Below are 24,406 nucleotides of genomic sequence, written 5' to 3'. Positions count from 1 at the left end.
CCCCACCCCCAGTATACACTGGGCTATGGGTTAGAGCGGCAAGAGGCACCCACGGCAAACATCCCCAAGCACCCTGGGCTGACATCTGGTGCAGGGCAGACATCCCTCCCATTAATTAGGGGGGCTAGCAAAAAAAAAATGGGGAAGAAAATCTTTTTATTGTACAAACTGATGGCGGGCTGCTTGGCTCTCCTACAGCAGCAAGATCCGAGATTCGAAACAATAAAAAATGTGTGTGTCCCCCACCCCTTTAGTTAACATTTTTTTAAAAAATGCAAGCTTACCAGCCCCCCTGGAGGGGCTGTTTGGGGAGGGTGGGCCCACCGGCCGCTGTGCCTGGCCTGTACCCATCCTTGAGAGGTGGCTGGCGCTGGCACCAGAAGAAAGGCAGCCCCGTTTTTCCAAGAACTCTGCTCTTTCTCAGCTTGATAAGCATTTGAACGCAACGCCGCTCGATTGGAATTGGCAGGGTGTCCTCATTCTTTTGTCTGCCTGTTTATTTTTCCCCTCATCCCTCCACATGTGCTCGGCAGCCCACGGATGAGGCACCCCCAAGACCCGGAGGCTGGGAAAACGTGGTGCGGAGGCCGTGCCAGGACCCCCTCTTTCCGCAGCCGGGCAGCGGCTCCCAAGGCTGCAAGTGAGGAGGACGGGGCAGTCAAAGCCAGCTCAGCTCAGGTTTAATCTTGGGAAGGGTCAAGGCTCTGCCAAGTGGAGATGCTTTCAAGTGCAGGCTGCCATCGGCCCCCCAGCCTCTGGGCCTCATCCAGCAGCCGGACTCTTCTTTCACACTGGTGGGGAATTGGTCTGTCAATATCTGTTAGCTGTAACAGACCCAGAAAAGGTGCCTGGCCCTGACCCAAGTGCCCAGGACTCTTGCACCAGCCTTTGCCAACCAGGTGCCCTCCAGGTGTGCTTGCACTACAACTCCTAGCCAATAACGTGAAAATATCTCTCTCTCTCTCTATATATATATATACATACACACACACACACACACACACACACACACACACATACACACCTCCATTGCATTTACATCCCACCTTTTCCTCAGTGGGGCTCAAGGTACATGGTTCTGGCCCTCATTTAATCCCCACAACAGCCCTGTCAGGTGGGAGAGGCTGAGAGTGAGTGATCAGCCCCCGGGGTCACCCAGGGAGCAGTCCCAAAATGCCAGGCTGGTGGAGGCTGTGACTCATCCACAGCCCCAGTAACAAGCGCAGGAAGCTCTGTGATCAGAGGGAAGGACAGGGGGACTGAGCAGGATGCTCCAGTGCCATCCCATGAGGACTAGGAACTTGGCCTTTGAAGTCTGCTCTGCTGAGGGACGCAGCGTTCTGTGCACCAGCCCAAACGCAGCACCGGCTGCATGAGTAGCAACCGCCAGTCAGGCTTGTGGAAGGCAAGTGTCCTCCTGAGTCCTGTGGTGTGGATCCCCTCTGCCTTCAGGGGAAGATAAGGGCAGAAGCTGAGAAGAAAGGCTTAGCAAAAGGCAGAAGTTAGTGGGCTCTTCTTCCTTGGTGGTTTCTAAGCAGAGGCCAGGTGGCCGTCTGTCAGGGATGCTTTAGCTGGGATTGCGAGGCGGGACTAGATGGTCCTTGGGGTGGCTTCCAACTCTGCAAGTCTATGATTCTGCGGAAACCCCAAATGCCCAGGCGGGTGGATCAAAGACCTTGATCAGTATGCACCAGTAATGCCACACAAGCAGGCGGGCAGCAAGCTGTGTGTGTGTATCCGTGTGTGTGCCCTGAATTCTAGCTCAGAATAAGCCCATCCCTGAAAAGCTGCGCAAGAGAGAGCCGTCATTCTGGCAAGGCGGCTCTCGCGGCGCAGGATTCTGACTCCTTCAAGAAGTTCTTGCCACAGACCAGTCTGTTTCCTTGGCTACAGTCTGATGCTCTCCCGAGTGGGGGAAGTTTCAAAGCTGGAGCAAGGGGGGGAGTTTTTAAGCAGAGGTCGGACGGCCACCCATCGGGGATTCTTGAGCTGTGCTCCTTGCATTGCAGTGGGCTGGGCTGGATGACCTTTGGGGGACCCTGCCAACTCTGCAGTTCTCAATTGGAACTAGATGAGCCTTGGCATTGTGCTTGTGAGTTAACGGGGAGTGCTTGTGGGGGGTGCCAGGCACGCCCCCACTTAGTAAAGCTAGCTGGATCTCCTGCACTGGGTGGGGGTTAGGGTAGTAGGGGAGCCTTCCCCTCCTGCAGAAAAGAAAAACACTTTTGGTCAGAAGTGCCTGCCAGAGGGGCCTCCCCGCCGGCCTTCTGCTTGGCCCTGTGCTGGCAACCTGAGCCATGGGTGCCAGGGCCAAGAGAAATGCCCCCTGCCCAGGGGGGCTTTTACTTACTTTTTTCCTCCTAGTGGCATCTGCCCTTCCTTTCCTGCTCTCCCCCCGCCCCCAGCAGTCCTCCTCAATTCCACACTGGGGTTTTCTCCCCCCCCCCCGCCCCGGTCTATCTTTTTCCATCTCTCTGTCTCTCTTCGTAACAGTTTTTAATAATGTTTTAGTTAGTTCCAGCCCTTTTCCCTCAATGGATCCCATTGGAAAAAAACAAAAAGCATTTTGAAAGGAAACAGTTATACACTTCCCTTCCTTTGAAACTCTTGCTGGCACCTTTTCCAGCGCAGTAAACCATACAACATGGATTTTCAAGAGTTTCCAAACACAGACATGCTGGCGTTAAATTTATGAAAAAATGTTTTATTCGGCCGTGTGCTCCAGAAAGAGAGAGGAGCCTCAAAGCGGCTGGTCAGAGTTGAAACCCAAGCCCCCGGCTCGGAATCGGGCTCCCCCCAAACCTGCTAGGAGACGCAGCTGCCAACCCCAGGCAGCTTGCTGGGCCTTTCCCAGTGCCTCTCCAGCTTCTCCTCTCCCAGAAAGGAAAGCGGGGGGGGGGGGAGGAAGAGGAAGAGGAGTCCCCCTTCGGCTACTGGCCCTGCGGCCGGCCCAAGAGAGACTCTGCCGCAAATCAGCACTTTGGGGTGGGGCTTTTAAGAGCAAATCTGCACTGAGATGAGTCTGCTCTGCAGGGCTTTCTGCTGGGAGGGGGGCTGTTAAAATTATACACACACCCCAGGCAGTCCGGAGTCTGCATCGGGTATAGACAATGTGGTGTACACAGGAAGTCCCAGAGGCAATTCCCATAGGAAGCTGCCGTATACCGAGTCAGGCCATTGGCTCATCTACCTAGTGTTGCTTGCACTGACTGGCAGCTGTGGCCCGCTGGGGTTGGGCTGGCAGGAGGCTCTCCCAGCCCCACCTGGAGATGCTGCTGGGAACTGAGCCTGGGACTTTCTGAGATCCAGCCCTTTCCCACCAGCTTCCTGTTTAAATCGGCCCTTAAGCCAGAACCATGAGGGCTGGGGTCTTGCTTTATTTTTAGGGGGAGGGCACCTGCTTTGCATGCAGAAGCTCCCCAGTGGCATCTCTGAAGCCCAGGGTGGCTGCTGCCCATGGCTGACCTGTTTAGAACAGCTTCCTGGGTTCCTTTGAACGTTGACGTAGCAGCTTTTTCAGTTTCGACTATTTTTATATCTGTCTTTGGCACTGAGCTGCTACGATGCTTTGCGTCGCCAAAGGTGGCTTCTGAACGATGTTTAAAATAGGCGCAGATTCCAGGAGAGGCGGAGGGTGCAGGGCATATCGCCAGAAGAGTCTTGCTGGTGGGGCAGATGGGCTTGCGGGTGAGGAAGGAAGGACTGATGGACAGGAGCGGCAGCGGCTGCCCTTGCCCTGCTGGCTTTGATGACAGAGCTGTCCCTCTCCCTGGGCCCTTGCCTCCCCGTCCTTGCCACCCCACCAGCCACACACAAAGGAGTCTCCAAGGAAACTGGGTCTCCCTCCTGCACATTCACACTCGGCTGTCAGGCTTCAGACAGCCTCTGGCGCAGGGCTGGGGGAATCCCGCCTGGCCTCTCCCACCCAGCGATGGAGTCTCAGCCTCCTGCGGGGTGAATGGGTGCTCCCTTCTGGCTGCAGGTGATCCCAAGCAGCCTGCAGAGGCCGGCAGCTTTCTCTGCAGTTGGGCTGCCAGAGGAAGCCCCTGCGCTTTCCCCCTGGAAATGCGGGTTCTGCGCATCAGGAACTTGCCCCCCCCACCCCACTTCTAGCCATCCTGCAGTTAAACGTGGACACACTTTGCTCAAATACGGGAGCTATGTGTTTCCTCTTCTGAGCTGGCGAGGCAGCAAGGGCCCCAAATAGCACCTCCTTGGAGGAGGCCCCAAACGGCACTAAACGGCCCCAAACGGCACTAAAACACTGACCCCAAATCACCAGAAGAATTCTATGAGTTGTGCAGCTCTGGGGGAGCAAAGGTCTCTGCTCTTTGCAGCTTCGCAGAACCTGCTGTTTCCTGGTGAGGGGTGTTGCCATGGGAGACCGTACCCCAGACCCCAGCGGTTGCATTCCCTCCAGAGCAGTTTTGTGGGGTTAATAGCGGCAGGTGTGCACAGACACCAATATGGCTCTGTTCTGTCTCTACTGTTGGAGACGGCAAATGCCTCTGAATGGCAGTTGCTGGGAATCACAGGTAGAGAGAGTTGCTGGTGCGCTCAGTTTTCGCATGTTGGCTTCTTCCCTTTGAGGGCACCTGAGGGCACCTGGTTGGCCACTGCGAGAACAGGATGCTAGACTAGATGGGCCCTCTTTGGCATGGTTATGGACAAGTGTCGTGATAGCAGAACCTCCATGCCCAGGGACAGTCTACCTCTGAATACCAGATGGTGGAGAACAACAACTGGAGAATTGCTGTAGTGCCCAGGTCCTGCTTGCAAGCTTCCCACTGAAGTATCTGGTTGACCACTGTGAGAACAGGACGCTGCAACAGGTGGACTATCGGCCTGATCCGGCAGGCGCTTATTATGCTGCTATGCCGTGGGCCTTGGAGGGTTGCCGTCGAGAGCTCCTGGTGCCTGGGTGTTTCTGTCCGTGCAGGGTCCCCGAGGTGGGGAGGCTCTCCAGAGAGGCAAGGGTGGGGGACTGCAAGGCCATCGTGCCCTCCCTGCTCACCCCATCGGCGGCACCCGCTCTGCCCCATGGCAGGCCTGTGGAAATCGCTTCTCCGCCTGTTGCTCATTAGGGGCCTTTTCAGGAAACTTCTGAGAATAACACGTTCTAAAAATGGGAGAACCGCTTTCCACGGATAGCTTCCGGGAAAAGGGCCGAGTTAATTTTAGCCACTACAGCGCCCTTTTCCGCTTTCAGGGGGGACGTGAGCTTGAGGCTGAAGACCCCGGTGTGTGGGTGTGTGCAAGGATGTAGCGCTGCTCAGTCACCTCGCAGAGGGGAAACGGGTCTGGTCTTTTGTGGATCCCAACCCAGAGGCCGTCCTCAAAGTCACGTCTCCCTCCTGCCGCCTGTTCCTATTGGCTCTCCAGGCCGAAGGGGACGAGCGTGTGGGGCTCCAGGGGTTGGACGTGGGGTTCAGGACCCTGGCCAGGGCAAGCCCCTCTCGCAGCCGGGCTTCCTGTGCGAGTCCCGCGCAGGCCCAAGACCCCGTCTGGGAATATGCCATTAATTTTTATACTTTCCCCTGTAAACCACCGACCCTTTTTATGATGTCAGGAGGGATTCCTTAATTCTGCAGCTGCTTCCTGGTTACGTCAGAGGAGAGCCTCCCGTCCTGGAGCCAAAAGAGAGAGCTATGCTCCCCGGCTTGGGGGGGGGGCTGGGGGGCCAGAAACAAATGAAGTGTTGAGTATCTAATGGCTTCCATGGGGAGAGCCCCTCTGTTCTCTCTCCCCCACCCCTTGCTCCACACTTTCCACCAGGCCTCACCTTGTCCTTCTCTCCCCCTCCCTCCAAGAAAGAGTGATTTGCAAAGGAGGCTCTCAAAGGCCACACCGGCCCCCCCCCAGTCCGTGAAAGCCCTGTGCAATTATCCTGACCACGTGTGAGCTGCAGAGCGACTGTCCTAGGACATGGGGGGGGGTGCAAATCCAGCGCAGAAAACCGTAGCCCTTTTCCCAATCTCCTGACTCCCAGACAGAGAAGAGCTTTTGTCCTCTGATGCCCCAAAGGACTAGAAAGTTATGGGGGGGGGAGAGATTCTGTGGATCCATCAGGATCCATTCTGTGTTTTTAATATTTTGGGGTTTTTTGTTTTGTTTTTTAAGTAATATTTATTAAAGGTTTAAGGGTTACAGAAAGAAAAAAAGGAAAACACAAAATTAAACAAAACAAAACATCACATCACAATAAAGAAAAAACAAACAGAAAACACTACTTATCTTAACAAAACAAAAACAGAAACAGAAACAATTAAAAACACAACGAATATTCCCATAACTTATCTTTCATTTGCTTGTTTCATTGACCTCCTCACACCTCCCTTTTTTGTATTCTAGTTCAGTTAGCTATTTCAGCAAATCCTTTCCATCTTTCTCAATTTTTGTCCTATAATTTATCTTGACATAATCTAACTTTACTTTTCCTCCTTTAGCCGATTAACAATCTATTTTTGCTTAATCCTTTATAACATTTCTGCTAAAGCCACATAATTTCATTCCAACATCCTTCTAACATTCATTAATTTTACAATGTTTCTGTAAATAATCTTTAAATTTCTTCCAATCTTCTTCCACCGACTCCTCTCCCTGGTCTCGGATTCTGCCAGTCATTTCCGCCAGTTCCATGTAGTCCATCACCTTCATCTTCCATTCTTCCCGGGTGGGTAAATCTTGTGTCTTCCAGTGCTGTGTGATAAGTATTCTTGCTGCTGTTGTAGCATACATAAAGAAAGTTCTATCCTTCTTTGGTACCAGTTGGCCGACCATGCCCAGGAGAAAGGCCTCTGGTTTCTTCAGGAAGGTATATTTAAGTACCTATTTCATTTCATTATAGATCATCTCCCAGAAAGTCTTTCTGTGTTTTTAATATTTTGTTTCTGAGCTGCCCAGAGTGGCTGGGACAACCCAGTCAGATGTGCAACATATAAATAATAATAATATTATCATTCTATTCTAAGGCCAGTGATCCAGGCGGGGGGGGGGGGAGCTCTTAAGTAGACCCCTTCGGCTTTTGATAGATCAGGTACCTTCAACCTTTTTCAGACCCAGGACCCACTTTTCACCCAAACATGCATTTGGAGACCCATTTATTAGTCTTATCCCATATACTGTATTTTTTGCTCTATAAGACTCACTTTTTCCCTCCTAAAAAGTAAGATGAAATGTGTGTGCATCTTATGGAGCAACTGCAGGCTGCGCAACTATCCCAGAAGCCAGAACAGCAAGAGGGATTGCTGCTTTCACTGCACAGCGATCCCTCTTGCTGTTCTGGCTTCTGAGATTCAGAATTTTTTTCCCCTTGTTTTCCTCCTCCAAAAACTAGGTGCGTCTTGTGGTCTGGTGCGTCTTATAGAGCGAAAAACACTGTATTTGCTGGGTGGTAGTGCTCCTGTTGTGGCCCACCTCGGATCAGGCCCTGGCCCACCAGTTGGAAGACCTATTCAAGTAATAGTCTTAATAGATTGAGAAGGGGCTCAGCTGAACTTCCAAGGAGCCTGTCTTTCTCTCTCTCTTCCCTCCTCCCTCTAAGAGTAACTATGCCAGGTGAACTTAGTGGGACTGGGAATCTTTGGTGAAGGCCTTTGCACACACACACCCCATGCAGGCGCTATTTCCCTTTCCACTCCTCTTTCCCTCCCCGCTTTGGACAGTGGGGCTACAAGACTTTTGCATTCAATGGGTATTCCTGGCTCCAGCCAATGTGTGCGCATGCTGCTTGAGTCTGGCAGGAGACTGTCATTTGGGAGGAGGTGGGAGGGAGCCATGTGTCAGGCACACATTATGCTAGGGCTTTGGAGGAATGCCCCCCAGCTGGGACTCTTCCTCCCCCCCCCAACATCCCACCCCAGAGATTTGCATTCCTGTCTGGTTGACATACCAGCCTTCCCCCCCCCCCCGCCCCATCCCTCTGCATCCCAGTGGGGGCTTAGAAGCATCCACAGGCCCTCCTGGGTGCTTGCCTCCTCTCTGGCTGCCCACTTCCTGCAAGAAGGCCAGCCGTGGGGCTGGGAAGGGGGGAGGCGGAGGGTGCGGTGCCAGGACTGTCTGGCTGAGGGTGACTCAGAAGGCAACAACTCAGCGAGTGTCTGAGCAGCAGTGATAAGGGAAGAGGCAAATGATGATCGCCTCCAGGTGGTGTCAGCTGGGAGGGAGATGGGGGGGGGAGCCAGCCCCACAGCCTTCCTGCCAGCCAGCTGGTGGAGAGGGGTCTGGTGGTGGTGGTAGCGGCGGCTGCAGAGTCAGTCGATGAGACATCAAGAGGTTGCCTCCTGGGGTGGCTTCCCCAGCCTGGCTGGCCATCCCGACACATCCACTCTTGTCTTTTGGGAGAGGAGTGCTGCTGCCTTCTGCTCTCAAAGGCCAAGCTCTCTGGCATAACATCTGGAAAGGTGTGTCTCATTCAGCCTGGGCTGTGCAAGACTCTGGATCTGGCCAGTGGCCCATCTAGGCCACCGTCCTCTTTTTAAGGGGGCCAAGCGGATGCTTCTTCCGGGAAGCCCAAAAGCAGAATCCAAGCACAAGAGCTCTCTCCCCTCTTTGTTGCTGGGTTAAGGTTTTTCTTCCTTGGCAAATGGTCTGCTGCAATTTTGGACCCTTTCACAGCCCGCCAACACTGGCCTCCCTTGGCCCGAAATCAGGGTCTCTCTTAACACCCATGTCCTGTGTGTTTTGTCAGGTAGATGATGATGATGCCTCCTGCGTTGGGAACTCTCCTCTTTGTTTTTTGTTTTGTTTTTTTTAAAAAAATATTTATTAACAGTTTTAAGACTATAAAAGAAAAAAAATTTCAACAAAACAATACAACACAATACAAAAACAAAAACACTAACACAAAACATTGAATTAACAGAACAAAACAAACACAATTTAGAACACATCCAATAATTTCAATATCTTATCTTTCATTCACTTATTTCCACGACCTCCTCACACCTCCCTTTTTGTATTCCACTTCAATTAACTGTTTCAGCAATTCCTTTCCATCTTCCTCTGTTTTCTGTCCTGTAATTTATCTTAACTTATTCTAACCTTCTTCTTTCCCTTTAATACATTAAAAATCTATTTGTACTTAATTCCTTATAACATTTCTGCTAAAGCCATATAACTTCATTCCAACATTTTTCTAACATTCATTAATTTTACAGTATTTCTGTAAATAATCTTTAATTTTTTTCCAATCTTCTTCCACCGACTCTTCTCCCTGGTCTCGGATTCTGCCAGTCATTTCCACCAGTTCCATATAGTCCATCAACTTCATCTGCCATTCAGGAACTCTCTTCTTTGGACTGTGGATAAGAACCAAAGGAGAGCCTGCTGGATGAGGCCTGTGGCTCATCTGGTCCAGCATCCTCTTCTCACGGTGGCCAATGAGATGCCCCAGAGGCAACCCCATAAGCAGGACCAGAGCACAAGAGCCCTCTCTCCTCTTGGGGTTTCCAGCAACTGGGATTCAGAAGCATGACTGCCTCTGACCATGGAGGCAGGACAGAGCCATTGTGCCTCGTAGTCCTCCGTAGCCTTTTTCTCCTCTGTGGATTTGTCCAACCCTGTTTTAAAGCCACTTCGCTTGGTGGCCCTCCCTGCCTCCCGTGGGAGCAAGTTCCATAGGTTAACTGTGCAGTTGTCTCCACCTGGGGCCGTTTGGCCCCTTCTGCCTGGGCATTAGCCCTGCTGCTGCTCTCGCTCCTTCCACTGGCTCCCCTGACCTGGCAGTGGCCTTCACGTAGCTCCCTCTTCTTGCTTTGCTGCTCCCATCTGGGCATTGAGGAGGAAGCTGGCACTGTCGGTGGCATTTCTGCTTTCTCCTGCTTCTTCTTCCCAGGCTCTTCCTCTGGCTCCCTCCTCCATGGCCACCTCCTTCCTCTCTCGCTGCCCTTCAGGCCTGGCCGATGGTGTCCAGCACACCCTGGCGGGGAGCGCTGGGTGTTTATCACTTTTCCTGGAGATTATCTGTTTTAAGCACTCCTTGACAGTTACAATAACAAGGGCCGCGCTCTCAGTTTCCCAGCACAGAAAAAGGGGACACTCTCCCGCCGCTGAAAGATGTATAGCGCTAATTGGAAAGGCATAACATCCGGCCACATGGCAGCCCCTCTCCGCTTCCTGAGCCTCGACAACTTTGACGACAGTTGGTTTATGTTTTCCACGAATATTTTGTTCTCTGGGAAACGAAAGCGGCCTTCCCGGCCAAGCGGGAGGCAGCTCCCAGGTAGACGGACACCAGGGCGTGCGTGTGAGTGCCAGAGCATCCCCTGTGCTCTGGAGAGCAGACTGGCCGGGGCGGACCTGGGAGAGGAGCGCCCACAAGGCCCCCTCTGCCACTTGAGAACAGAAGGAGAGTCTGCTGGATGAGGCCAAAGGGGGCCCGTCTAGTCCAGCCTCCTCTTCTCCCAGTGGCTGAACAGATGCCTATGGGAAACCTGCAAGCAGGATTTGAGCCCAAGAGCAACACTCCTCGCTTCTGTGGCTTCAGAAGCCTGGCTGCCTCTGACCGTGGAGCCAGAGTGCAGCTAGCATGGCTAGTAGCCATCCATGGCCCTCTCCTCCCCGAATTTGTTTAATCCTCTTTCAAAAGTCACCTGCGAGGAGTGAAGCTACAGGGAACCAGACAGGGTGCCTTCTCGGTAGTGGCACCACCCTGTGGAACGCCCTCCCATCAGGTGTCAAGGAGATAAGTAACTATATAATCTTTGGAAGACATCTGAAGGAAGCCCTGGAAAGGGAAGGTTTTTAATGTTTGATGTTTCGTTATGTTCTTATATCTGCTGGAATCTGCACAGAGTGGCTGGGGAAACCCAGTCAGATGGGCGATGTATTATTATTATTATTATTTACAATTACTATTACTGTTATCATCATCATCCAAGTGGGTGGCTGTCACTACCTCCTGGTAGAGCGAGTTCCACCATTTAACTCCATTCTGCGTGAAGAAGGACTATCCTTTGATCTGTTGCCCCTTCTTGGACTCTCTTCTTGGGTCACCTGATTGTCTCCTCTTTCCATCTTGGCACCCCAGAGAGACCAGCTCTATGGGTGCTAGAAGAATGTCCTACAGCTGTCCCTCTGCCCAGCTGATCTCAGGCTGCTTTTGGACCCTGCAACCCCCTAGGCCTGGCAAGTGGGGCCTGCAGTGCTAGGCGAGGGGCAGTGTAATGTTGTGCAGTAGTTAGAGCATCAGACTAGGACCTGGGGGAGACCAGGGGTCCAAGCCTCACTTGGCCATGAAGCCCATGGGGAGACCTTGCTCCCATCCCTGCCCCTCAGCCTAAGCTGCCTTGCGGGGTTGTTGTGGGGATTAAATGGGGGGGGTCATGGAAGCCACCGTGAACTCTGTGGAGGGAAAGTGGGATATAAATGTAAAGTAATAAATAAATAGGGGACGCAGGTGGCACTGTGGTCTGAACCACTGAGCCTAGGGCTTGCTGATCGGAAGGCCAGTGGTTCGAATCCCCGCAACGAGGTGATCTCCCATTATTTGGTCCCAGGTCCTGCCAACCAAGCAGTTCAAAAGCACATCAAAGTGCAAGTAGATAAATAGGTACCACTCCGGCGGGAAGGTAAATGGCGTTTTCGTGCACTGTTCTGGTTTGCCAGAAGCAGCTTAGTCATGCTGACCACATGACCTCGACATGTCCCTTCCTGTGGACAAAATGTCGGCTCCCTTGGCCAGTAAAGGGAGATGAGCGCCGCAACCCCAGAGTCATTCACGACTGGACTTAACTGTCAGGGGTCCTTTACTTTTTAAATAAATAAATATTCAGAGTTGTGCTATAAATGAGCCTCGCTTTAGAATACTGGACAAGAGGTTGTTGCCGGACTACAACTCCCATCATCTCCGCTTGTTGGGAGCAAGTAATGTCTGGAGGGGCACCAGGTTCCCCCGCCTCACTTTATTGGGATATTATTGGTGAGCTTTAGTGCCTAAGGGAAATAAATGGCAGCCACCCACCCAGCTTGGCTTCCCTGGCCACCCCTTCAGTTCGTAGGCGTGAGAAATTCAAGCGCCACCTTTAGAATCGCTTAGCAAAGGAGAAGAGATTTCTGGGCTGAGCAGCAGCTTCAGAGCAAAGGCTGCCCCTCTGCATCGCTCTGCGGGGGTCCTGCGATTCCCGCACAAAACTGCAGGGTCAGTGGAATCTGAACACCCAAGTTCAGTTTCCTCAGAGTGAGTGCGAGAGAGAAAGCAGCAAGTGCCTAGACCCTGTTGCTGCGAAGCAAGACTGGAAAGCGGGTCGGCCTAAGGCCTGTGTGGGTCTTAGAAGACTCTGCTGGGTTTCCAGCCATTAAGACCCTGAGTAGCTGTGCCCTGCCTGGCCCTCAGTGACAAACTGTCAGGTGCCATAAGACAGCTGCAGAGATAGCGCAGGATAGTATGCACCCCTGAAATGATCTCCTTCAGCTTCTGCCTTCTGGAAGAAGGTATAGGGTTATAAAGACCAGGACTAGCTGCCTGAGAAACAGTTTCTACCCAAATGCAATTCTGGTTCTAAATGCAGTATAAAGAGTCTCTATAGTATATTGTATTTTAAAATGGGGTTTCAGAGTTTTTAGGGGTTTTTGAATGTCTTATGTAGATTTTTCAATTTCATTGTTCTGTATGGGACAATGACAATAAAGAGATCGTATCATAAACAGGACAGATCATGCTGCCTGCTGTGCCTTTTGTAAAGTTGCCTATCTCTCCACTGTGCATTTGGACACCTCCGAAGATACTGCTGGGCTGCCTCTCTTGCCCTCCACTCACGGCTTCAGAGTCATGGCATCCTCCCCCCATCACCTCTGTCAGCTTCTGGGGGACGGAGCGGGGTGATTCCCTGCCCTCTTCCCTCCAGAAGTGCCTAAGCTGCCTGGCATCTGCGTTGGTCAAGTCCAGCGGTGGAGGAGCTGCCCCTCCCGCCTCGGCAGCTGTGACTTGAGACGGAGCCAGGCTGCGCCGCTAATTATCCCTCTGACACTCGGCAGAGCTCCTCTTGGCACGAGGGGAAGGGGCCGGGCTGAGTGGCCGCCCTTCCCCGCTGGCGCACCAGGGCCTGGGTGGCAAAGCGCGATGGGTCAGTCTTTTAAGACTCTCTGCCTTTTCACCAGGCTCTCCATGGCAGCCCAGGCTGGCCTCTGTCAGATTTGCAGAGGTGCATGGAGGAGAGGGGGCAGCAGTGGTCACCAGTTGTCCTTTAAAAGAGGACAAATTGATAGCTATTAACCACAATGGCTCGGCTCGGCCTTCACGGTCAGAGACAGCCGTGCTTCTGGATGCTAGTTGCTGGAAACCGCAGGAGGGGAGAGGGCTCTTGGGCTCAGGTCCAGCTTGCGAGTTTTGCGTTCCGGCATCTTTGGACCCTGTGAGAGCAGGATGCTGGACTAAATTTGCCCCCTTTGGCCTGATTATGTTTGAGAGCCTCAGATGAGCCCTCCTGTCCAGGTTAGGCAATGCCACCCCTGCTCCTACCCCACATCATTGCTCTGTATCCCTGCAAGCAGAGCGTGCTTGGTGGCAATGGTGGTGGTCTGGCGCAAACTCTCCAGGGCTCCCTTGGTGGATCAGTCAGGCATGAGGTTCATAGAAACACGGAATGGTAGAGTTGGAAGGGAACCCAGGGGTCACCTCACCCAACCCCTGGCAACACAAGAATCTCCACTAAAGCATCCCTGACAGAGGGCCATCCAACCTCTGCTTAAAAACCTCCAAGGAAAGGGAGTTTGCTGCCTTCTGAGGTGGTCTGTTCCACTGTTGAACACAGAATATCCTTCCTTGTCATTTGGATCCATTGGTTGGGGTCCTCCCCCCTTGCTCCCTCCTGCATGTGACAGTCCTTGATATATTTGAAGGTGACTCATCTCTCATCTCGAGCTCCTCTTCTCCATGCTCAACATCCCCTGCTCCCTCAACCGTTCCTCATAAGGCTTGGTTTCCAGACTGCCCCCTGGACAAGCACTTCTGTTGCTGCTACTTTGGTGGGGTTTTGTCCGAGGTTTCACGGGAGGGCGCTGACAATGTTTCCTTTCGTTTCCCCTCTTCCCTGCAGAGTGCCTCTCTGAAGACTGTCGCTCGGTGATCCAGGAGCAGGCCACAGCCCTGGGGCTCTCCATGTTCGCCATGCTGGTCAAGCGCTGCACTGCTCTGCTGCGGGACGTCTCCCCAGGTGAGCAGAAGCAGGCATATATTTCCCTTGCCATGGAGGGCTGCTTTTTCCTTGTTTCCCTCCCTCAACACACCTCTGAGGAGACCCTTGGGAAATCAGGCTAGATTCAGGGAACCCAGGGCACTAGCAGAAGCCAGTGCAAGGACTCTTGCTAATGGAACAGGGCCTTGGAGGGTCAGGAGAGCTCAGGGGGAGCGCAGAAGACCCCAGGTTCACTCCTGGGAGAGCATCGAGCTGGGAAAGATTCCCTGCCAGAACCCAGGAGAGCCCCTGCCAGTCAGTGCAGGAAGTACTAGGCCAGGTGGATCAACAGTGTGACTCAGTAGAAGGCACCTTCCTCTGCTCCCATTTAAGCCGTCCCTCTATTTAGAAACATGAGGCTTGAATCTTCTTCTTTTCAGAGAAAAGGACCATAGCTCTGTGGTGGAGACCCTGCTTTGCATGGAGAGAGTCTCAGCCTCAGTCCCCAGAGGCATCTCCAGGTAGGGTGGGGAGAGACTCCCTCTCTGAAGCCCTGGAGAGCCATTGCTGCCAGTCAGAGTAGACAGTGCTTGCAGCTTGCAGTCTTCCTAGATTGGGACCTGCCCAATCCTCCTCTTCCTCCTCCTGGTGTTCAGGGTGGGGACCAACTAGCAGGGACCCTCTTCCCCCTGTTTTGGCATCGGGAAGCCTTAAATTTTCATTTATTAAAATATAAAAGTTCCCAGCCACATGGCTGTGAAGAAGCCTAATGGACTGGCAGAAGGCAGATGGTGGAGAGGAGGAGAATTGCTGTTCATTGGCGGGACAGAGGCTTCAGCGCTCTGCCTCTCCCTGCGACCAGCTGAGGCAGAATCCACTGGGTGAAACTAAGAAAAGACGCAGCACGTGTGCCTGATTTTACGCTGTCTGTGGAATTTTGCAGCTCTTAGCGCCCGGATTTGGAGTTGACGCTCAGCCTCTATTTAGGAACTGTTTTCTGGCTATGCTCGTGGGAAGCTCCCTTACGCCAGGGGGCTTTCTCCAGCCGACTCCATATTGTCTTCTCTAATGGGCAGCAGCTCTCCAGGGCTTTGGGGCAGGGATCTCTCCCAGCCCTGCCTGGAGGGGCAGTTGGGGACTGAACCTGGGACCATCTCCAAACAAGCAGGTGCCCTCTGCCCACTCCTCTGCCCACCTGTTGGATAGCCCAGTTCCTTTGTCCCTGTCCTTGGTGGGGCCCTTCTGCCGTTCCCCCTCCCCTTTCAGCTGCAGTCACAGCTGCATCAAGGAAACCCAGAGCGTCCTTAGACTGTCCTTGGGATGGTTTCTGCAAGTTGAGAGAGGAAGGAGCAAGGCCAGGCTGAAGCTCTGAAGGGCAGAGACCACCAGAAGAGAGCCTGGTGCTGGATCAGCCCCAAGGATTCTGTCCTTGCAGTGGCCACCAGCAGCCGCAATTCTCCTACGTGATTCACATAATTGTGTGGAGTTGGAAGGCACCCCAGGGATCATCTAGTCCAACCCCCTGCAATGCAGGAATCTCAACTAAAGCACCCAAAGACAGATAGCCAGCCAACCTCTGCTTAAAAACTTCCAAGGAAGGAGAGACCTCGACCTCTCAAGGGAGTCCGTTCCACGGTCAAACCTTCCTAGCAACTGATATTCAGAGGCATGTACTTCCTTGGACTGCGGAAGCAGAGCCATCCTGCCTAGTAGCCACCGATAGCCTTGTCCTGAATTTGTCTAGTCCTCCCTTTAAGCCGATCCATCTAGGTTGGTGTCCAGGAGGGAGTTCCATAGTTTTGTGAGAGGAAGCCCTCTTTTACCTGCCCTGAATCTTCCAGCAAAGATTCTGTCCCTGGTTCAGATCTCGCTCCTTCCCAGAGGATTTTCAGAGGGCCAAGAGAGGGGGGTGGCAGAGGAGCAGGCGAGGGGCGTCTTGAGAGGAGCTGCCCGGCCCACTCTGCGTTTCTTTCTCTCTCAGCAGCTGCTCAGGGCCAGGAAGGCTCTGAGGATGATGACATCAAAGTCTCCTCCTTGCCGCAGGACCTGAAGGAACTGCTGCCCAGCATCAAGGTCTGGTCGGATTGGATGCTGGGCCACTCGGACACCTGGAACCCCCCGCCCAGCACCCTGGAGCTGCCCAGATCGTACGTCAGCACCCTTGGGGGGCCATGCGCCCCTCTCTCCTCTCTCCTCTCCTCACCCAGACAGGGACTTGCCCTCTGCCCTCTGCCATGTATGCGGGTGGCTGTAAGTCACTAAGCACCTTCTTCGGCCCCCGTTTATTTTACCTATGACCTTTGCTTGCTGCCGTTCCTCCAAGAAGCCCTGGGTGGGGCTTATGCTCTCCTCAATTCTGTTCTCCCCCCCCCCAGCAACTCTGCAAGGCAGGTTGAGCTGAGAGTCAATGGGTGGCCCAAGACTACCCAATGAGCTTAACAGTGGGTGGGGATTTGAACCCAGATCTCCTCAGTCTTACTTTGGCATGTCACCCTGGAAGTTCTGGACTACAACTCCCACCGCCTTTCCATCGGCCACAGTGCCTGGAGCAGATAGAGGCTGGCAGATCCGGGCATCATCCAGAGGGCGCCCACTAACTGAATTATGAATTAATCCTTTATCAGAACAGCCTGGCTGCCGGATCAGGCCAAAGGGGGCCCATCTAGTCCAGCATCCTGTGCTCACAGTGGCCAAACACCCCTAAGAATCTGGGAGTCTAGATAGACTGCCTCTGGAGCTGGAGGCTCCATAAGAGCCCTGCATATCCTGTCCTCACAGCTGCTAATCAGATGCCCCAATGGAAAGAAGCCAGAAGCAAGCAGGACGCGGGGGCGTGTGCTGTTTTGATCCCAGCCCCACCCCTTGGCACCCGTTTCCCTGAGCTGCGACCCCCTGGGCAGTTCCATGCACATTTTGCTTGCATCTTTCTGAGCCGCTCTTGCCCCATCTTTGGGGAGCCAGGCTCTTGGTGGGCCCAGAGGCCTTTCTCCCAGCATGCTCTTCCCCTTCCACCCTTCCCTGCAGGCCTTTGCGCCCGGATCCGGATCCCCTCGGCCTCTTCCCCCTCCTCCCCAGTCCTATTAATCTGTCAGAGCCAGGGCTGAGGGTGATGATGGGGAAGACGAGGCTCCCGGGAGCGGAGGGGGGCTCCATCCTGCAAAGAGGCTGCAGCTCAAAGATGGCTCCCCAGCACTCCTGCTGCACAGGGGCAGGAGGAGGCAGGATGTCCGTCCATCTCCAGCCTCTTCCCTCATTCATGGCTACTACTCTCTCTCTCTCTCTCTTTTTTGCTTCATTTTGGCCGAGGAAATGGAAATCTCACACAGGAAGTGCCGGGCCCCATTTTGGGGGAGCGGGAAAAAGAGTCTGTTTTCTGTTTGCTGGCTGCTTGGGGCCGGCTGGCTGGCTGGTTGGTTGGTAGGCTGGCGGGGGGAGGGGGCGCTTGCCTGCCTATGTGAACTGTTGCCCATCTTTGGACAGCAGCTCAGAGCCCCAGAGAGGGCACTCACAGGAGCCCACCTCCTGCCAGTCCCGACTCCTTTCCCAGTGGGGTTCCACTCCTCCTCTTCCTCTTCCTCTTCCAGCCTCTCTGCTCTCCCTTTAACACAGTAGGATCCCTGGTCACTAAAAAGGGCCATAGCTCAGTGGTGGAGCTTCCCTTGCAAGCAGAAGGTCTCTGGTTCAATCCTTGCTGGAATCCACAAGTGGGGCTAAGGACACCCCTCTGCCTCTTTGCTTGACGCCCTACAGAGCTGCTGCCAGTCAGTGTAGACAGTACTGAGTAGACCAATGGTGCGGTTCCATATAAGGCAGCTCCCTTTGTTCCTATTCATATAATTGTATAGTCAAAAGGGATCCCAATGGTCATCTACCCCATGCCCTGCAGTGCAGGAAACAGCATTGGTTGGGGCGGTATGTTATAATAATAATAATAATAATAATTTATTATTTATACCCCGCCCATCTGGCTGGGTTTCCCCAGCCACTCTGGGCGGCTTCCAACAAAACACTAAAATACAATAACCTGTGCCTGCCCTCTTTGGGGCTAGGGGGGCACCAGCCCCACAAGGGAATCCCAATTTTTTGCAAACGTAGAACTTGAGGCTTGCCTCCCCGTGACTCTGCGGCAGGGGCAGATCCCAGAGGCAGGTTTGCCGCAGGGCTGTTGCTTGAGGCCACCACCTCCCTTCTGGCCCCCGCTTCTCCACACATGGCCAATGGGTGGTGGAGGGCCCCTCGTCCCGTCAGGGAGGCCCCCCAGGACACTAACAGGCTGTCCTCCTCACTTTGCTCAGGAGTGCAGGTGGGAGGAGCCCCATCCAGGTGGTGAAGCTAATGGACTTCGGCGAGTGGCAGGACCACCAAACGTCAGCCTCATGGGGGTGGACAGGGCTGGGCTTCATGTCCCAGGACTCGTTTGCGGGGCTTTTCTGGTAAAGGAAGCTCCAGTTGAGCACAGGATTGGCGCTGCCCCTGCCAAAATCTGCCAGGGCGTGACTTAGCACACTTTACGCATGCGCGCGCGCGCGCACACACATACATACCCCGAAACATCCAGGCTCCCAAACAATTTGAACGGAAACAACTTGTCTTTGCTGGCCGGGGGGGGTCTGAACATGCACACCCCTTTCCTGATGCGCAGGAACAGGGCCCTAAAAGAGGATCAGGGCCCCGCTGCCCCCCAGGCCCAAGCCGTGGCAACCTCTGTCATTTCCACCCCAGTACCCCTCTTTTTTGCCCCCCCGGCAGGCAGGCGGCCTGATTCCCAGGGAGCCAGCGCAGGATCCGAGGCCGGCTAAACTCAGCCCAGCTGCGGCAGTTGGTTTATTGCTTTCAGCTGGTACTTGAACCCGGGTCCCGGGCTTTGGAGCCCTTCCCAGGCTTAATCCCCGGAGCTTTCTCCGCAGCTGTATGACACTCCGCTGACCCTGAATGAGGATAGGAAAATAGAACGGGTGCCAAGCCAGAGTCTCTTTTTCATTTGGAGCGCCTGGCGGCCTGCCCATGACCAGGGTTACATAATGGGAAACATAGCTGGGACTCTGGAGAGCCCTCCGCGCCTCCCCCCCTCCGCCTGCCCCCTCCTCTTCCTCGCCAGGCTGCCCAGGCCCATTCCCCTGCGCTCCTGCCGCTGCCTCTGCCGCCATATATCTTCCTAATTGGCCCTCGGATGCATTTATCACCCGCTTGGAGTTTTTACGCCAGAGTCCTCCGAGTGGAAACCGGGACGGCGTTCTCCTCTTCCCCTCTTGCAGGGAGGGGGGAGCAGGGACGGAGGATGTGGCATTGGCGCTCGGGCCAGGTGGGGGGAGAACGCGCTGGGGGGAAGCAGGCATTTCCTAGGGCCTAGGAAGGAAGCCGGTGTCCGGCAGCCAGTGTTTCGCTTAGCCCAGAGCCGGGAACTGTTTTTACCCCTTTAGGAAAAAAGAGGAAAGGACGCCTCCTTTGTGCCCAAGGGCGGCAGTGGCTTTTTCTTGGGGTGGGGGGTAGAGGGAAGACCGGAGGGCCATGTCACATCCCACATACGGTCCCCATGCAGTGGGGTTTCATGGCAGGCCTGGCCAGAGCAATGGATGTGGCTTTTTTGTACAGTGACATTTCAGTCAGGGGGTTGTTCAGATGCACATAGAATGGTAGAGTCGGAAGGGGCACCCGAGGGTCATCCAATCCAACCCCCTGCAGTGCAGGAATCACAGCGAAAGGGTACTTGACAGGGATGCACCCTCCTCAACCAGGTAACCCAAAGGGATGGTCAGCGTTCAGAGACGCCTCCTGCCCTGGCCAAAGCTCCTTGGGGGAAGAGGGAGAGTGGCCCTCGGGGGGGGGGAGCTCCTGCATTCGACTGCTGCTTGAGCGTTGGGGCATTTGCTTGGCCACTGTGAGAGCAGGTGGGACTCGAAGGACCCCTTTGGCCAGATCCAGCAGACCCCTCTTGCATTCTTACCAGAGAATTGCAGGGTTGGAAGAGACCCCCAGGCTCATCTAGTCCAGCCCACCTCAGTGCTGGAATGCATCAAGTGATGACTGGCATCAAGCAATGTCTTACTTTGGGAGTGAGCCGTCCGATGAAACAGCTGCTTGAAAAAGACTGCTTGCTAAAATGGATCTTTTGCTGCCGGTCCGTAGTATTTGTTGATATTTTTGTTTATTATCAAAGGTTAGAACAATGCAGGTACTATTTGGACGTAATTAGAGGAGGAGATGTGCCAGGGAGATGGAGAGGTGGAAGGGATAAGAAGGGATAAGGAAAACACACACCCCACATACAGCCCTGCCCCACTCAGAAGTCTTTTTCCCAGTGACATGGAGCTCTCTCTCCCTTCCGCCTTGGACTTGCCTGTGGCCCAAGGAACAAGCCCCAAGGAGAGCTGTGGGGAGGGAGGACCCCCAGTTGCCACCTCCTGCTCTTTGACATTTGCCATCTTTTGGGAAGGGGAAACCTGTCTGTAGGGGCTGCTTTTAGCAGGATGGGGGCTTGGCAAGAAGTTGCTGGGAGAGGCGGCTGGGCTGAGCTGCCTTCCCTCCCCCCCCCCCAGCAAGAGCAAAAGGCCCGAGCGGTTTGCCATCTGGAGCGCAGCGCTGGGCTCCTTCCACCGCACTCCTTCCGGGTTTGAGCTGCAGCTGTGGGGCTGGTGAGTGCGAGTGTTTAAACAGGCTGGTATTACACAGGAAACGGCCACCTCCATGGGGCCCCCGCAGGCCTGGAACATGGGGTCATTGTGTTTGGCGTTCAGCGCGTGGGAAGGGGGTGCGTGCAAGGAGGCCCCAGGCAGCCCCACGGCACTCGGGGATCCCTTCCTGCAAGCCTCTGGAACCCAGGCCTCACCCCCAACCCAGGTTAGTTTCGGAAGAGAGTCCTTCCCCCTACCCCCGCCCCAACCATCCATGCCCCACTTCCTTCGTCTCCAGGCTGTGCCCCTATTTCATCCTCCCGGTCACCCTGACCTGCTCTGGCTGGGCAGTCTCCCTGCCCTTGGAGCCCAGGAATGCAAGAGGAAGGAAGGAAAAGACATTGCTTGGCTTTGCTGGGAGAAGGGCGGCAGAGAAAGGTGGGCAGTCCTCGCCCCACCCGGGCCCTTCCTCCTGCAGCCTGGCAATCCCAGCAAATGGGGTCTTTGCTGCTCTGTCCAGGAGGGCGGGCTTTGGGGAGAAGGCGGCTATTCTCCCTGCCTGGTTCGGGGTTGCCCAGCACCAAGGCAGTGCACCCATCCTTCCCCTCCTGTGGCCTAGAGCATTGCTCTTGGGGGCCCTTCCTTGCTCTCACACCCTTCTCAAGGTCAGGTAGTGAGAAGGTGCCCGGGGGACAGAGCTCCCGCTTTGTGTGCAGAAGGCCCAAGGCTCAGCCCCCGGGGCAGCTCCGGAAAAGGCTAGTGGAGTAGCCCCCCTCTCTGAACCCCTGAAGAGCCATTGCTGCCAGCCAAGTACTGCGCTCAGTGGGGCAGTCCAGTCCAGCCGGGGGTCAAGCAGCTGTTCTTGTTAAATCCACCCTGATTTCAGGACCGTCAGGCCTGGGACCTTGCATTTGAGGGAAGAAGGTGCAGCTCAGGAACGAAGTGCCTGAATTGCACGGAGAAGGAGTCTGCTTCGGGAAGGGCTGAGGGTGCCCCTGCCAGAAAGCCTGAAAAGCCACTTCTGCCAGTCCATATAGGCAATGACAGCATAGGAGGAGCCCTGCCGTATCAGGCCAGTGGCTCACCTGGCCCAGCCTCCTGTCCTCCCAGTGGCCAACCAGACGTCTCGGGGGAATCTGAAAGCAGGATCTGAGCCCAAGAGCCTCTGAAGCAGAGCCATGTGGCTAGTAGCCTGGGGTCTCTGCCTCCCTCTACTGCCGCCTCCCAGCCTCCTGCCCCAGGCGGGTGCTGGTGGGGGACTCACACTGCTGGTGGGGGCTGCCAGCGGGGGTGGGAGCATCAGGCCGCCTAAAGCCTGGCCAAATCCTTCCTCCCCACGCCCCATGGGCAGCAGCCTTGCACGTCGGAGGTGGCCCAGAGCTGTCCTCTTGCATCCGGCCCTTGTCTCTGCAGCCAAGGCCCCGAGGATAAGCTCAGGGCCGTGGGGCAGCGCAGGGCGGGGGGGCAGCACCATTGCTCATATACGTTTCCTCTGGTGCGGATCTGGAGGGGGGGGCAGTTCGTGGAAAGTTCAGTTCCTTTTAACCCTCCAGGCTCTGTTTATTTTCAAGCTGGTAGCGCAAGCCAAGCCTTTTCCCATTACATCATGGGGGACCCTTGGACATCGTCCGCCCGCGCGTGCCCCCCCCCCAAAAGCCCCACATATTTACTCCTGTTTCTCTGTGTGTGCGTTTTCCACCTTCTAAATGTTTCTGACAGCCAGACCTGGCCGGGGCAAAGTGGGGAGGGGGAGCCACGATCTGGGGGCCCCCTCCTCCCTGCCTCCCTCCCTCCGACCAAGGCTCTGGGGGCGCAGGCAGGCGCTGATGGTGTGCTGGGCTTTGATTAATGGCAGCTCATTCCGCCCAGCTCCCAGGACACTCTTGAAAACAAGATGTTTCGTTTCAATGCAAGGCTTTTCTCTCTCCTCCCCCCTCCCCGCATGTTGATTCCAGCAAATAAATGAGTGCAGATTGTCCACCTGGAGCCACTTGCGGGGGGGGGTGTTGGGGTGGGGGGCTTGTCGTAGGCCCCGAGGATGGAAGACCTTCCCTGGTCTGAGGGTGAGCGGGCACAGAGAGAGAGGGCAAGGAGGGGGTTCCCTTTCCCTGCCACCACTGGAGTGACCCTTTTCTCTGGTCCCACGGCGAAAAACGTCCCTCTTGAAAGCGAACACTTTTTGAAAAGAGGTTTGAGGAGTGAGCATGAGAACATGACCCCCTGCTTCTGCAAACTGACCCTCATTGTCCTTGGCCGGCTGCTTCCAACAATATTTATTTACTCATTCGTTTTTGGCATTTCTGGTCCACCTTTTTCTCCGAGGAGCGTCCCTGGTTCTCCCCCTCCTCATTTTAATCCTGGCAACAACCCTGCAAGGTGGGTTGAGCTGAGAGAGGCAGTGACCCCAAGGTCATGCCCAGCTGTGCCCCTTTCCTCTCCCTGCTCACCCACCCCCAACCACAGCTACATCTTAGGAAGGGCTGCCACGTCCTGCACCACTGAGACTCCTCCTGTTTTTCATCACTTCAAGAATACAGTTCTTTGCAAGGCACCCAGTTAGCGTTTTGTCATTGGGCAGGGGGTCAATATCGTCCACAACTCCCTCTTGGGGCTGCAATCCTTAATGCAGGCTCGCTGGGGAGCAAGCCCTCAAAGTGAGCTCCAGTGCCAGGTCCCTCTGGAGCCCAAGATGGCAGCATTGTGCAACCGGGCAAGATTGCTTTGAGAATTGGAATAAAAAATGGCTGGCTGTCGCCTGGGTTTCTTTAGCTGCAATTCCTGCATTGCCGGGGGCTGGACTAGAGGACCCTTGGGGTCCTTCACGGCCCTATGATTCCCTAGGGGATTTTAAACAGAGCTTGCATCAGCGGTGATTCCTGTGTTGCAGCGGGTTGTGCTGGATGATCCTCGGGGGTCCCTTCCAACACCACAATTCTGCGAAAGGTGCTGCAAAGGGAGCACAACTTGCTTGGCCCATTTCCACCCTTTTTGACTGCTTTGCATCATTTTTTCTGCTTCCTCTTCCCCTGCCCAGCCTGGCTTCTGAGGTTTCCCCAGCCGTGGTGACATGCTCTTCCAGGCACCTCTTTGCACCACTTGAAAGAGCTCCCAAATGGCACTCTCTGTTCTCACCCTCGGCTCTGCGGGGTGTGAGAGCCACCCACATGCTGCACACACCCCTCCCCCTCCTCCCCAGGGTGCCTTTGAGGGTGAAGCTGCGGCCAGAAGCGAAACTGGTGTCAGGATGCCAGCAAACACCCCCACCCCGCCTTTCGTGTCTCTCTCTCTCACGACATACCTGAAGCTGAATGTCGGGAGAGTCAGGGCAGACGAAAGAAAGCCCTTCTTCAGAGTTGAACTGTGGAACTCCCTGCCACAGGAGGCAGTGATGGCCACCAACCTGGATGGCCTTAAAAGAGCATTGCACAAAGACATGGAGGAAGAGGAGGAGGCTTTGGAGGGCTCCTCGCCAAGGTGGCTGTGCTCTGCCTCCACGGTCGGAAACTGGTGCTTCCGAATGCTGCTTGTTGGCAACTGCTACCCACAGTTTAATGGGGATGCTTCCAGGAGTTGAAGCTGGATATAGGAAGCTACCATCCAGGTCAGTTTTGCCTACACGGACTGGCAGCATCCCCTGGAGGTGTCTTTCTCAGCCCTCCCCAGGCATGATGCAGTTGGGGT

At 54.7% G+C, this 24,406-nt stretch overlaps 1 protein-coding gene across 3 annotated transcripts in view; it reads left to right on the top strand.

Annotated features, from left to right (window-relative positions):
• The window catches only part of SMG6 (SMG6 nonsense mediated mRNA decay factor), an 88,193-nt gene that overhangs the window by 31,705 nt on the left and 32,082 nt on the right, over positions 1-24,406 (top strand). For 2 of the 3 annotated variants that reach the window (XM_081889579.1, XM_081889577.1), the window contains exons 11-12: positions 14,037-14,153; positions 16,096-16,261. In XM_081889579.1, coding sequence (XP_081745705.1) covers positions 14,037-14,153; positions 16,096-16,261 — 283 coding nt within the window. The remainder of the gene's footprint in view (positions 1-14,036; positions 14,154-16,095; positions 16,262-24,406) is intronic. The other variant, XM_081889578.1, reaches the window with a different exon arrangement.

The sequence above is a fragment of the Podarcis melisellensis genome (genome assembly GCF_964234715.1).
Source record: "Podarcis melisellensis genome assembly, chromosome: 15".
Taxonomy (NCBI): domain Eukaryota; kingdom Metazoa; phylum Chordata; class Lepidosauria; order Squamata; family Lacertidae; genus Podarcis; species Podarcis melisellensis.
The sequence above is the reverse complement of the archived record's forward strand: the minus strand, read 5'-3'. Positions and strand labels throughout refer to the sequence as shown.